The sequence below is a fragment of the Podarcis muralis genome, chromosome 1, assembly GCF_964188315.1.
Source record: "Podarcis muralis chromosome 1, rPodMur119.hap1.1, whole genome shotgun sequence".
Classification (NCBI taxonomy): Eukaryota; Metazoa; Chordata; class Lepidosauria; order Squamata; family Lacertidae; genus Podarcis; species Podarcis muralis.
The window spans coordinates 5,144,406-5,159,929 of NC_135655.1; the positions used below are offsets into that span (position 1 = coordinate 5,144,406).

The 15,524-nt window shown below is 48.5% G+C and overlaps 1 protein-coding gene across 2 annotated transcripts in view; it reads right to left on the reverse strand.

Annotated features, from left to right (window-relative positions):
• Positions 1–15,524, reverse strand: part of FRMD6 (FERM domain containing 6) — a 144,019-nt gene that overhangs the window by 36,847 nt on the left and 91,648 nt on the right. For both annotated transcript variants that reach the window (XM_028725014.2, XM_028724936.2), the window contains one exon: positions 404–663. In XM_028725014.2, coding sequence (XP_028580847.2) covers positions 404–502 — 99 coding nt within the window. In that variant the 5' untranslated portion in view covers positions 503–663. The remainder of the gene's footprint in view (positions 1–403; positions 664–15,524) is intronic.

Genomic DNA, 15,524 nt, shown 5'->3' on the forward strand with positions numbered 1-15,524 from the left:
TCGAGTTCAATTTTTTCGGGGGGGGGGGGGCGACGACTAATGACGACAATGACAATTATTTTATTACCTGCCCTTCGCCAGCAGGTCCCAGAGCCATTCAAAATTCAGAATGAAAAGCAGTTAAAACAGATTGCAGCCCCAGGAATAGGGTGGGCCCTGCAAACACACCTAGCTTTCAAAGCCCAGGGTAACACTGCAAATTTCCCCCCTCCTCAGAGACCTGTCAGTAGAGCCCACCCCCTCTAGACAGTTGGACCGGGGGGGGGGGGTAATGCCCGACGCACCAAGACAGTCCACTTCGCACAGGTCTCAGAAAGGGGGAGGGAAAGGTTGGGGGGCACACACTTGCGACAGGCCCCTGAGGAACGGCGAGAAAGAGGCAGCCTTGAGACGGCTCACTCACGTTTATGATGATGTTGAGGGAATGGTCGTTTGGGAGGAAAACACACACGCTGCGTCGGTCCTGCATGACTCTGTTATTGTGGAAGTTCAATTTGTTCATCGTGTTCCGGGCCTTCCCCGTGGATGTCTGAGCGAGCCGCTTGGAGACTGCGCGGGAACCTCGGGGTCACGGCAATGGGAGACCAGCAGCTCCACCTCCTCCTGCTCACCTGCGGCCAAGCAGGCTGGGCATCTGAGCATCTCTTCCCACGGGTACCATCACTGGAAAGGACGAGAAGCACACGCAACTTCAGATGCTGCTGGCCACGAGAAGATGGGAGAAGAACTTCGCCATGGCCTACCCCCAGTGTTGGACTACAACTCCCTGCCCTCGTCCAACCACAGCTGAGAAACACTGGACCCAAACCAATAATTACGATTAAAAAGGTAAAGGTACCCCTGCCCGTAAGGGCCAGTCTTGACAGACTCTAGGGTTGTGCGCCCATCTCACTCAAGAGGCCGGGGGCCAGTGCTGTCCGGAGACAGCGCTGTCTGGGTCACGTGGCCAGCGTGACATCGCTGCTCTGGCGAGCCAGAGCCGCACACGGAAACGCCGTTTACCTTCCCGCTGGTAAGCGGTCCCTATTTATCTACTTGCACCCGGAGGTGCTTTCGAACTGCTAGGTTGGCAGGCGCTGGGACCAAACAACGGGAGCGCACCCCGCCGCGGGGATTCGAACCGCCGACCTTTCGATCGGCAAGCCCTAGGTGCTGAGGCTTTCACCCACAGCGCCACCCGTGTCCCTTTACGATTATTATTGTTTTAATCCTGCCTTTAAAAGAAAAATAAAGAACACAGGAGGTGGCCTGCAACTAGGAATGGGAAGCGCTCTCAATTTCTGTTTCCCATTTCTCCAATTTTTAAGTTTGGTTCTCCACATTTACATATACCGTATTTTTCGCTCTATAAGACACACCGGACCACAAGACGCACCTAGTTTTTGGAGGAAGAGAACAAGAAAAAAAAATATTCTGAATCTCAGAAGCCAGAACAGCAAGAAGGATTGCTGCACAGTGAAAGCAGCAATCCCTCTTGCTGTTCTGGCTTCAGCAATAGCTGCGCAGCCTGCATTCGCTCCATAACACACACACACATTTCCCCTTACTTTGTAGGAGGGAAAAAGTGAGTCTTATAGAGCAAAAAATACGGTAAGTTTGAGATTCTCTGTTTCTTTTAAAATACTCATGAAAATTCTTCAGCATTTCAACGTGACTGGTCGGAAGTTCAAATCCCCGAGACGAGGTGAGCTCCCGTTGCTCGGTCCCTGCTCCTGCCCACTTAGCAGTTCAAAAGCACATCAAAGTGCAAGTAGATAAATAGGTACCACTCCAGCGGGAAGGTAAACGGTGTTTCCGTGCGCTGCTGTGGTTCGCCAGAAGCGGCTTAGTCATGCTGGCCACATGACCCGGAAGCTGTACGCTGGCTCCCTCGGCCAATAAAGTGAGATGAGCGCCGCAACCCCAGAGTCGGCCACGACTGGACCTAATGGTCAGGGGTCCCTTTACCTTTACCTATCTCCCAATAGACACACTTTTGCAAAGCACACTATCCCTAATATTGCCCCTATTATTATTTATTACCTGACCTTTGCCCTAAGGTACCAGGGCGCATTACAAGACTAAAAACGCAACATTAAAAGCAGCCTGAAACAACTTACAGTCGCAGAAATAAGGTGTATCCTAAAAACATACCCTTCGTGTGCCAAACATTTGCCCCTGCAGAAATCTGTTTTTGATATATTCACCATACAGTGGTACCTCGGGTTACATATGCTTCAGGTTACAGACTCCGCTAACCCAGAAATAGTGCTTCAGGTTAAGAACTTTGCTTCAGGATAAGAACAGAAATCGGGCTCTGGCGGCGCGGCGGCAGCGGGAGGCCCCATTAGCTAAAGTGGTGCTTCAGGTTAAGAACAATTTCAGGTTAAGGACTGACCTCCGGAACAAATTAAGTACTTAACCCGAGGTACCACTGTACAGTTCTTTCAGGTGCAGAAACAACAAGGAAGCGTGTTTTCAATGTTATGGCCGTCAATGTGAGCATTTTTTCAAAGGAACCTTTTAACCCATTCTACGCATTCCTCTCATCATTACTTGGCTGAGCAGCAAAATGCGCCAACGCGTGAATTTTGAAAGATGGCTGTGTGTTTGGTTCATGTATCATCTCAGAAAGTGTGAATGGGGCAGAATTGGCTTCAAAGGGGAACTGGATCGAATCTCTGCCCCTGTCCTGACTCGCAACTGTTTTCTCCTCTAGTGGTGGAGGAGTCGAGAACGACAAAAATTCCCTCAACTCAGGCACACCATTACCCAGAAGAAGGCGGCCTTCGCACCAGCAGATAGAACGAAGTTGTTACTTGCGTAAAATGTTTCTGAACTGCGATTCAGCCGAGGATTCCAGGCTGCCGGACGAAAGTACAAGAACAGTTCCCGCTGCACGCAAATGCAAGAGATGAGATCATTCCCTCTCTTTGGCACACACAAACACGCACCCAAAAAGTGTGAACGAGAAAGCAGGCTAAAAACAGAGAAGCTAACGAAGAGAAAAAAGAGGCTGCAACTATTAGTCTAAAATGCCCAGGGCAACAAGGAATAATAATAATAATAATAATAATAATAATGTTTGTGATGTTAGGGCCCTCATATTTACGGGACGCCTCTCCTGGTCTGCCCCGCAGAGGACCGTAAGGTCCATGAATAACTATAGTTTAGAGGTCCCAGGCCCTAAGGAAGTCAGACTATCCTCCACCAGGGCCTTCTCAGTGATGGCTACGACCTGGTGGAATGCTGTGTCCCATGAGACTAGGGCCCTGCAGGATTTAACCTCCTTCCATCAGGCCTGTAAAACAGAGCAACTCCCCTGCCTTTAATCTGAATTCAGCCTGATCTTTCATTTCCCTTCCCTTCCCTCCCCCTCGCCTTTTATGAGGATCACCTGGTCTGAGACCCCACAGCTAATTCTCCCCTGGCCTCCTCGCTGGCCCAAGTAGGACCAATTCAGCCAGCTAGCTCTGGGGATTATCTGATTGATTTTTTATTTTTATTGTTATTCATGTTTTTATACTGTATTTTATGCTGCTTTAATAATTAAGTGTTTTAAAGTGTTTTAAATTTGTTGTTAGCTGCCCTGGGCCCCTTTTCTGAACCAGGAAGGGCGGGGTATAAATAGAAAATTATTATTATTATTATTATTATTATTATTATTATTATTATTATTATGACATTTTGCATGGAAAGCAAACGTTGCACCACTGAGCTCTGGAGCCCTTCCTCATTTTTCTTAAAGGCTTAAGCTAGATTCCTAGGTTCAAACTACATTCAGCCTGGCTTCCTATTTATTTGCTTAGGGACGTATGTCTTGTGCAGAGTTGGACCACTGGTCCGTGTAGCTCAGTACTTCCAACACTGACTGGCAGCGCCTCTCCAGGGTTTCGGACAAGCGCTACCTGGAGATGCCAGTGACTGCACCTGAGACTCCACCATCCCTTGAAGGATGCTGCGGCAAATTTGCTTTCCTGGGAAAGAGCACATTTCGTCACCTGCGCTCCCATCTCTGTAGCGCCGCAGTCTATTTGTGTGCCCTCAATGTTGCTACGAGGCCTTTTTGCCACTGGGTTCCCACCTCTGGAATTTGCAACAAGCAATAACACTGTTTTAATTATCCTCTCCCCCTCCGCCGCCAAAGAAAATGCCGCCACAAACATGAACGAGGGCACCTTTTTATTAAGCGTACATTTCCCAATTGGGTTAGTCAAGCCATCGCCTCCTTTTCACTGAACGGAGGGGGACTCTGCATCTTTTTAATCAACTGGAAACTCATCTCCTGAAAGCCTGCAGGGCTTTCTTCCATGTGCAATAAGCGGCTGTCCAAAGGCAAGCTCCCTTCTCATCTCTGAACGTTAAGAGCATAAGCCGAGCCTTCCTGGATCAGTCCGGCATCCTGTTCTCACAGTGGCCACCCAGGTGCCCATGGGAAACCAGGGAGCAGGATTCGAACACAAGAGCAACTCTCCCCTCCTGTGGTTAATAATAATAATAATAATAATAATTTATTATTTATACCCCGCCCATCTGGCTGGGCTTCCCCAGCCACTCTGGGCGGCTTCCAATAAAATATTAAACTACCATAATTCATCAAACATTAAAAGCTTCCCTAAACAGAGCTGCCTTCAGATGTCTGGTAGTTGTTGTTCTCTTTGACATCTGGTGGGAGGGCGTTCCACAGGGACGGTACCACCACTGAGAAGGCCCTCTGCCTGGTTCCCTGTAACCTCACTTCTCGCAGCGAGGAAACCACCAGAAGGCCCTTGGCGCTGGACCTCAGTGTCTGGGCAGAACAATGGGGGTGGAGACACTCCTTCAGGTATACTGGACCGAGGCCGTTTAGGACTTTCAAGGTCAGCACCAACACTTTGAATTGTGCTTGGAAACATACTGGGAGCCAGTGTAGGTCTTTCAAGACCGGTGTCATGTGGTCTCGCCGGCCGCCTCCAGTCACCATTCTAGATGCCACATTCTGGATTAATTGCAGTTTCCGGGTCCCGTTCAAAGGTAGCCCCACATAGAGGGCATTGCAGTAGTCCAAGGGAGAGATAACCAGAGCATGCACCACTCTGGCGAGGCAGTCTGTGGGCAGGTAGGGTCTCAGCCTGCGTACCAGATGGAGCTGGTAAACAGCTGCCCTGGACACAGAACTGACCTGCACCTCCATGGACAGCTGTGAGTCCAAAATGACTCCCAGGCTGCGCACCTGGTCCTTCAGGGGCACAGTTACCCCATTCAGGACCAGGGAGTCCTCCATACCAGCCTGCCTCCTGTCCACCCAAAACAGTACTAATGTCTTGTCAGGATTCAACCTCAACCTGTTAGCCGCCATCCATCCTCCACGCACCCAGGACCTTCACCGCCTTCACTGGTTCTGATCTGAAAGAGAGGTAGAGCTGGGTATCATCTGCATATTGATGGACACCCAGCCCAAACCCCCAGTTACTGGTTTCCAGCAACTGGGATTCAGAAACATTGCTGCATCGGACCATCAATAGCCCTAAGCTCCTCCATGAATTTGTCCAATCTCCTTTTAAAGCCATCTTGTGGGAGGGAGTTCCATAGATTAACCACGCACTGTGTGAAAAAGTACCGTATTGGCCCGAATATAAGCTGCATCTGAATATAAGCAGCAGCTTTAAAGTTGGGGGGGGGGGGGGAGAGAAAAAAAGACAAGACTCAAATATAAGCCACTTCCTTAAAATTACACAGGCACTCACACCCGTTCCGTTTTACTGTATGTCTGTTTCAGCAGCGATACCGTAAAAGCCAATTTTTGTAAGGTCGCGAATTTAAGCCACACTTTTAACTTTTCACGGTCGTAATTTGGAAGGGGAAAAAAAGTGCAGCTCATATTCGGGCCAATACGGTATTTTCTTTTATCTGTCATGTTTCGCACACAGTGCCCTGACGTGGGCAAAAATAGTGATTTCCTTAACAGGAAGGCTCTAACCATCTGAAACAGAGAGGGAGAAGGAACGATGGAGAGAGGGAACAATATGGGAAAACGCAATTGACCAGTACATATTTTATTTCATAAAAATTATACACCTCTTGATTGCAAAAAAAGAGAGAAAAACTTCAAAGCGGTTTACAAAAGGTAAAACAGTAGAATCAAGAAAAAAAATCAGTGCCATACTCTTAAAAGATACACAAGTTAAATCCTTAAACAGATTAAAATTATCTCAGCTTTCTAAGCATCTAGGTAGGCTTGTCTTAAACTAGCTACTTAGCAGGCTAGGAACTTAAATTTGGTTGCAGCTGGGAAGAAGGATTAAAGTGGCAAGGCCACAGATATGTGAGGAAACGTGGATTTTGAGGAGGGGGGCTGAAGATGGGAGAGGGGTTTCTGTGCCGGTAAGGTGTCAATGTGCTTTGTGGCTCAGGCTAGGATTCCAGAATGGCTTTTGTAACACCGCTGCGGCTGTTTTATCCCAGGCTGCCTCGGCCTCGCGGCCGCCTTCTTTGCAAAACTAGGCAAAGGGCTCCATCCGGTGTAAAATTCCAAGGGCTTTGACGCAGGCGCCGTGAAACTGAAGGGTTCTTTGTGCTGAGAAGCCTCAAAACTTCTATAGAGGAGCAAAGCATGCAGAGGCCTGGGTCCACCAGAACAAAGTGGTACAAAAGTGGATTTTGCTGCTTCAGAATGCAGGATGCCACTCTTTTTGCAAAACGCAGGACATTAGGGAGAAATGTCCTAGCTGCTTGCTGTGTCAGATTTGTATTTGCAGGGAAGCACAAAAAAACGCAACCCACTGCCAGCTTATTTATCCATACTGGTGCCTTATTATACTGGACATGTAGACCAGCTGCAAATACACTTCATAGATGTGGAAGAAATTACCGGTACATGTTCAGTAGCAGATGGGCGAAACCGATTGCTGCAAATTATTTATTTTGCTTGAAAGGATTGGGGGGCCTAAAGGTAAAGGGACCCCTGACCATTAGGTCCAGTCGTGACCGACTCTGGGGTTGCGGCGCTCATCTCGCTTTACTGGCCGAGGGAGCTGGCGTACAGCTTCCGGGTCATGTGGCCAGCATGACTAAGCCACTTCTGGCGAACCAGAGCAGCGCACGGAAACGCCGTTTACCTTCCCGCCGGAGTGGTACCTATTTATCTACTTGCACTTTGACGTGCTTTCGAACTGCTAGGTTGGCGGGAGCAGGGACCGAGCAATGGGAGCTCACCCCTGTGGTTTAACCCACAGCACGACCCGCATCCCTACCCTTCAGCAAAAGAAAAAAAAGGTTCTCACATCAGCTTAACGTGAGGCAAACATGGCTCCCCAGAATAGAAGACACAACACAAAAGGAATGGGGCTTGAGATGGAGGAGGAAAGGAAGCAAACTCTGGTTCTTCAGTGTAAAGTTCTTTTAGCAACCAAGCTGGAATGGAAGAGGAGTTCAGGGAGGGGAGGAGGGGAGTTGGTGGTCTCTGCTGGCCTGGCAGTGATGGAGGGAGAAGCCGGAAGGGGCTGGTTTCTCAGTGGCCCGCCTTCCTTCCTTCCTTCCTTCCTTCCTTCCTTCCTTCCTTCCTTCCTTCCTTCCTTCCTTCCCTCCCTCCCTCCCTCCCTCCCTCCCTCCCTCCCTCTCTGCTTCAGCCACTCAAACAAACTGGCAAGGGAAGGAAGGCATGAGTTGAAGCTGAAAAGTAGTGCATGGGGGTGTGTGTGCTTAACCCTGCCTGCCACCAGCCATTCCCCCCCCCCCCCGCCTGCAATCCACAGCTGTTCTCCCCCTAGCAAAGATTCAAGGCCCCCGTTTGCCATGCTGCAGCATCTGGTGGAGCCAAGGTCCCTGGGTGGGGTGGGAGAAGAACAGCAACAAGTGGGCTGAAAGGGTTAAGCCTGCCTCTCCTCTTTGCTATTTCTCCACTTACCCATTCATTACATTTACATCCCCAAAGAGCTCAAGATGCACCAACTACTCTATTCAATGGAAAGCGTCATGCTGGCGGTCAACAGAAGAGGTTGAAAGACTCTCTCAAGGCAAATCTTTAAAAATGTAGTATAAACACCGACAACTGGGAAACACTGGCCTGCGAGTGCTCTAGTTGGAGAACAGCCTTTACCAAAGGTGTCATGGGCTTTGAAGACACTCGAACTCAGGACGCAAGGGAAAAAACGTGCTAGGAGGAAGGTAAATCCACACCATGATCAACTCCTGCCCAGAAACCAATGTCCCCACTGTGGAAGGACGTGTGGGTCCAGAATTGGCCTCCACAGTCACTTACGGACTCATTGTTAAAACCGTGTTTATGGAAGACAATCTTAGTTCTAGATTCAGGTAGGTAGGCGTGTTGGTCTGATGCAGTAGAAATACAACAACAACAACAACAACAACAACAACAACAACAACAACAACAATAATAATATATTATTTATACCCCGCCCATCTGGCTGGGATTCCCCACCCACTCTGGGTGGCTTCCAACAAAATATTAAAATACAATAATCTATTAAACATTAAAAGCTTCCCTAAACAGGGAATATAATTCTTTTTTTTTTTTTTAATGTCCAGTAGCGCCTTAGGGACCAACTAAGTTTGCCACTGGTATGAGCTTTCGTGTGCATGCACACTTCTTCAGATACCTTGCACACGAAAGCTTATGCCAAGAACAAACTTAGTTGGTCTCTAAGGTGCTACTGGACAATTTTTAATTTTTTAAAAATATATCTTACTCGGCTACGAGTGATCGCCAAAGAAGAAGACGACGACATTGTTCTCCCTCTTCCGTTTTATCTCCAGAACAACCCTGTGAGGCGGGTTGGTCGAGAGGCAGTGACTGGACCCAGGCCACCCAAAGTGAGCTTTGTGGCCAAAGGGGGCGGGTGTCCCAGGTCCTAGTCCGTCACTCCAACCATGACATGGTACTGCCTTTTCGCACCTTCCCCAAATCCTTGGCAGAGACCAGGAATTATCAGACACAGGACCCCAAGGAAAAGGCGGCTGCGAACTGAGTCTCAAACCACGGCGGCTGCAAAGATTTCATTCCATCCACATTTCTCTCTCATTTCTCTGTGATGACTAGGGCTGGCTGACATATCGAGATATCATCCAAAACCAGTTAGCAGTCCATGTCTTGATATCGGTTTCGCAATTTTGGACCTGGCAATAGAGTGCAAATCATGACTTGTGCGCTCTGCAAAAATCACGATGTGGGGGAAACCGTGAAGCCAGCCAAAACCTCCATCCTTATTTCAGACATCCGGACATATTGGTATATCACGATGTTTAGCTGGTGATATATCACAATGCCGAAAACCAGATATCGCCTAGCCCTAGTGATGACAAACACCAAAGCTGTCAACTCGCCATCAAGCAGCTTGTGTTTTTCTTTCCAGGAGCGTGGAATTCAATCCCGAAACAGAGCTTGAGAGGAACTTCTGACTAACACTGCTATGTCTCAGCCAATGTCGCTTCATCTGTGTCTCCGTCTATTTTAAGCTCTTCTTGCACCTATAAAGGGCCAGGCAATGCTTTCCCGAAAACTCTCCGTCTCTCGATGTTTTACAACCCTTTACCTGGGCGCTCCCAAGGCCCAATTTAAAAACCTTCAGCTTTACGGGAAGCAAAACATTTCACCCATCTCTGTTTCGCCATCCACTTAATCACCCAAAAGCTCCTGCTGCTGGCTCAGTCCTCCAGAGGACCCTAAGCCTCGTTGAATACAAGGAAATTCAGGCTTTCTTGCCAGCGTCAGCCCAAGATGTTTGGGCACCTGAGGCAAGCCACAAAATGCCACCTCGCTCCCTGCCACAGAAGGAGGGCTGAGTGAAGATCCACAACAGGAACAAGGAGGGAACGAAGATCTACCTGGGATCTGCTGCCCCTGTGGATTCTGCCGCCCGAAGTGGTTGCCTCCCCTTGCCTCATGGGAGGGCCGGCCCTGTTTCTTGCTCACAAATGCACGCAGACATACAGGCTCTCTGAATGTCCTTTGTATAAGCATAATTATTTGTGCTCGGTTAACACTACCAGCGACACAGGTGGTGCTGTGGTTTAAACCACAGAGCCTAGGACTTGTCGATCAGAAGGTCAGCGGTTCAAATCCCCGCTACGGGGTGAGCTCCCGTTGCTCAGCCCCTGCTCCTGCCAACCTAGCAGTTCGAAAGCACATCAAAGTGCAAGTAGATAAATAGGTACCACTCCGCCGGGAAGGTAAACGGCGTTTCCGTGCACTGCTCTGGTTCGCCAGAAGCGGCTTAGTCATGCTGGCCACATGACCCGGAAGCTGTACGCCGACTCCCCCGGCCAGTAAAGCGAGATGAGCGCCGCAACCCCAGAGTCGGCCACGACTGGACCTAACGGTCAGGGGTCCCTTTACCTTTATACAGTCATACCTTGGGTTGAAGTAGCTTCAGGATAAGTATTTTCGGGTTACGCGCTGCGGCGACCCGGAAGTAACGGAGTGCGTTACTTCAGGGTTTCGCCGCTTGCGAATGGGCAGGCGGTCAAAATGACATCATGCACATGTGCAGAAGCGGCAAATCGCGACCTGCGCATGCGCAGGTTGCATTCGCTTCTGGATGCGAACGGGGCTCCGGAACGGATCCCGTTCGCATCCAGAGGTCCCACTGAACTATACCTACACACCTACCCCACACAGACACCCATCAAGTGACTTGACTTCCAGCAGTTCTTGTAACGCTACTTTATTTTTCCAACTAGCTTAAACGCATTTCATTATTTCTTCAATCTCTTCTTCTATCTTAACTTTACTCTCCTTTCACTCTAATCATTTTCTGGATTCACTCGGTTGAAATGAAGTATTTGCCCGGGGTGGGGGGAATCCTAAATATACAAAGGCAGCATCTGTCATACTCACGAGTAGCCCCGCTGAAATCCATGGACATGGATAGCTCAAGACTGCAATAGGTCTACACAACCCATTGCACCTTTTTCAACGTGATATTCATATCAAAATCAAAGCTTTACTTGAACTTTTTTTTTTGGGGTGGAAAACTCATAAATATTTTAAGATGTCGAAACTCAAAACATTCCCCTTACATTATTTAAATTTTAAAGGGGGGGGATGAAGGCACCAAAAAAACCCTGGTAGCATACTAATTTTAGCATGCTTGAACAGCTGTGAACATCAATATCTTAGGGGCAGACATCCTAGCTATAGCTAAGCTGGGAAAAGAAGCTTTGATTTTAGATTTAGTTAGATTGGATTGGACTGGATCCACTCCAGTTAGCCAATTCAACTTGTAATTTTCTTGTTCAAGTCTGTAGTCAAGTCCCTTTGCGATTTACAATAAAATCAAAATTCACTACCCAAATCTTTTAAATAACTGACTGTGATTTTATTAGTAACCACCAGTAATTTATCTACCTCTGGTTGATTCTACAGTTTCCATAGCTTGGGGTGTCCAGCAGTCAGCTGTTGCTGGGAAAAGCTGCAATCATAAGGGCTAGCAACTTGGAACATTTTTAAAGCAGGCAGAGTGAAAATTCTCAGGATGCCAATGTCATTTGTTCAGTATTGGATTACAGGCAACTGGAACCTCTAATTAAAACCGGAGCAAGATGGTTTGAGCATATTCTTCTTCTTTGGCGATCACTTGTAGCAGAGTAAGACTGTCTTCCATAAACACGGTTTTAACAATGAGTCCGTAATAATTCTCAATCCTGGTCTGACTGCATTGGCTACCAATTAGTTTTCAGGCCCAATTCAAAGTGCTGGTTTTGACCTACAAAGCCTTAAATGGCTCAGGACCCCAATATCTCAAGGACTGCCTCTTCCCATATGAACCTGCCCGGACCCTGAGATCATCTTCCAAGGCCCTTATTTGTGTGCCTCCTCCTCTAGAGGTCCAGAGGGTGGCAACACGAGAACGGGGCCTTCTCTGCAGTGGCTCCCCGTCTGTGGAATGCTCTCCCCAGGGAAGTTTGCCTGGCGCCTTCATTGTACATCTTTAGGCACCAGGCCTTTGGTTGATCTCATGGACATCCTATGCCCTTTTAAAATGTGTTTTCTGTGGGGGTTCGTCTGAGTGAACTACAGAATGGAAATAGAATCAGCTCATCCACCCTGAGCCAAGACCCCGCCGGACTTACCATCACCTTGGGAGGACATCCAACACCCCTTTAGAATGTGGCTCTTTTGGGGGTTTTCTATTGGGTTATTGTTTTTTTGTTTGATTTTACATGCTGTGGTCTTGTTTTTGAACTACCCTGAGACCTCCGGGTTTGTGTTCTGCCTCCACAATCAGAAGAAGTGATGCTTCTGAACAGCAGAGGATTGCCCTTCTGCAAGACCAGCCAAGGAGGTGAAGGGCAGGAAGGTGTATAAATTGAAATAATAATAATAATAGTAATAGTAATAGTAATAGTAGTAGTAGTAGTAATGGGACGTGGGTGGCGCTGTGGGTAAAAGCCTCAGTGCCTAGGACTTGCCGATCGAAAGGTCAGCGGTTCGAATCCCCGCGGCGGGGTGCGCTTCCGCTGCTCGGTCCCAGCGCCTGCCAACCTAGCAGTTCGAAAGCACCCCCGGGTGCAAGTAGATAAATAGGGATCGCTTACTGGCGGGAAGGTAAACGGCATTTCTGTGTGCTGCGCTGGCTCGCCAGATGCAGCTTGTCACGCTGGCCACGTGACCCGGAAGTGTCTCTGGACAGCGCTGGCTCCCGGCCTCTAGAGTGAGATGAGCACACAACCCTAGAGTCTGTCAAGACTGGCCCGTACGGGCAGGGGTACCTTTTTACCTTTAGTAGTAGTAATAATTATAATAATAACAATAATAATAATAATAATAAATTCACATCTACGGGACTGCCTCTCCTGGTATGCCCCGCAGAGGACCTTAAGGTCCACAAATGACAACATTTTGGAGGTCCCAAGCCACAAGCTTGTTAGATTGGCCTCAACTAGGGCCAGGGCCTTTTCAGTACTGGCCCCGACTTGGTGGAACACTCTGCCACAAGAGACTAGGGCCCTGCAGGATTTAACTTCTTTCTGCAGGGCCTTTAAGTCAAGAGCTATTCCGCCTGGACTTTAATTTGAATTCAGCCTGATCTTTTATTTCCCTTCTCTTCCCTCCCCCTCCCCTTTTATGAAGATCAGCCGCTCTGAGACCCCACAGCTAATTCTCCCCTGGCCTCCTCGCTGGCCCAAGTAGGACCAATTCAGCCAGGTAGCCCTAATTGATTTTTGAATTTTGAATTTTATTGCCATTCATGTTTTTACACTGCATTTTATGCTGTCTTTATAATTAAGTGTTTTAAAGTGTTTTAAATTTGTTGTTAGCTGCACTGAGCCCAGTTTCTGAACCGGGAAGGGCGGGGTATAAATAAAATTTTAGTATTATTATTATTATCATCATTATTTTCCCTTCCCTCCTCTGCCTCTACGTCAGAGGGATTGGGGATCATGAGAGATGCAGCTTCCCCGAAGGCAGCTGCAGTCGTAGTTAATCTCTCGCAAGCGCTGGGTGGCTCACGCATCTCTGTAACGGCACAAGGTTTAGATACGCTACTGTTTTAAGCACAGAGCTGTCTCGCTTGTTATCTGAAGGGAGGCTGCACATTTGGAACGAACCCTAGAGCAACAGTTAACCTGTCCTTGTGGGAGCGTAGGAAGCTGCCTTGTATTGAGTCAGACCATTGTCCCATCTAGTCCAATATTTCCTACACTGACTGGCAGCGGATCTCCAATGTTTCAGGCAGGACCCTACCTGGCAATGCCAGGATTTGAACCCAAGTCCTTCTGCCTGCAAAGCAGATGTTCTGCCACTGCCCTATAGCCTTTTGTCTTGGGAAAATGCCAGTCCCTGCCCGCAGGAGCTTACAATCCACATTTTTGGAAGGGTATATGTGACAAAGGGGTGTGGGTGGCGCTGTGGGTTAAACCACAGAGCCTAGCACTTGCCAATCAGAAGGTCAGCGGTTCAAATCCCTGCATCGGGGTGAGCTACCATTGCTCGGTCCCTGCTCCTGCCACCCTAGCATTTCGAAAGCACATCAAAGTGCAAGTAGATAAATAGGTACCACTCCGGCGGAAGGTAAACGGTGTTTCCGTGTGCTGCTCTGGTCCACCAGAAGTGGCTTAGTCATGATGGCCACATGACCCGGAAGCTGTACGCCGGCTCCCTCGGCCAGTAAAGCGAGATGAGCGCCGCAACCCCAGAGTCGGTCACAGCTGGACCTAATGGTCAGGGGTCCCTTTACCTCATATGTGACAAATAGTCCCTAGGACTTGAATCCTTGCAGTGAAATAACAAACTGTGGCGAATAGCCCACTGTGAAGGCTCAATGATGGCCCCCAAAGCTGCAACATCTGGAATGGCCCCAAATTTAGTGGGTTGTGTTCAGCATAGCACTAAGGTGAATGTCCCACTAGTGCAAGAATTCCTCCTGGTGTAATGTAGTGTTCTCCCCTTTTCCTCCCCCAACATGCCCCCCTAAATCTGTTCTGGGGGTTCATCCAACCCTCCGGAGCAGATCTGGGGACAGGTGGGGGGTGGACCTCATTGCACGAGCACTGATCCTTGCACTAGCACACCTATGTAATTGCACACTGCACACTGCCCATTGTCCACACGGCAACATACATTTATGTGTACTTAGGTGGTGGGCCTGCAGCAAAATGTTGCAGCATGGAGCGCTTCTGTTCAGTATTCTGGTCAGCTGCCCATGCTCTTATACAGGATAGTCCATTTTATCTCTCAACCCCAAGAACCTCAGAACAGCCAGTCCCTCTCAGCCAAAACTACACGAGAGTGTTGTGAGGGTAAAGGGGATGGGACCCTATACACTACCCTCAGCAGTTTGCCACAAAAGAAGATTTTTAAAAAGTCAAAGATCTTGCACTGCAAACTAAATAGGATTTCATGTCATTAGGAAAGGTCTTCAAAATAAGTTCTGCTTAGAGTAGCCTCACTGAAATGAATGAACCGAAGTTTTTTGTTGTTGTTTAGCTGTGTCCGCCTCTTCGTGACCCCCTGGACCAGAGCACGCCAGGCCCTCCTGTCTTCCACTGCCTCCCGCAGTTTGGTCAAACTCATGCTGGTAGCTTCGAGAACACTGTCCCACTGTCTCGTCCTCTGTCGTCCCCTTCTCCTTGCACCCTCCTTCTTTCCCAACATCAGGGTCTTTTCCAGGGAGTCTTCTCTTCTCATGAGGTGGCCAAAGTCTTGTAGCCTCAGCTTCAGGATCTGTCCTTCCACCTAAGTTAGTCATGTCCATTAATTGCAAGGGGCCTATTCTGAATAATTCTGAATATGACTGCCCATTGTGATTCCAGCTTCCTGTTCTCTCTCTCTCTCTCTCTCTCTCTCTCTCTCTCTCTCTCTCTCTCTCTCTCTCTCTCTCTCTCTCACACACACACACACCCACACCCACACACACACCCACACACACCGTGAACGGACTCCTTCAGAACACAGAGGGGTCTTCTTCCTTGGAGGTTTATAAACAGGTCAAAGGGATTCTTTAGCTGTGATTCCTGTATTGCAGGGGTGGACCAGATCACCTTGGGGTCCCTCCCAACTCAACAGTTCTAAGATTCGGTGTCCACAAACGCACTGGGTAGTTTTG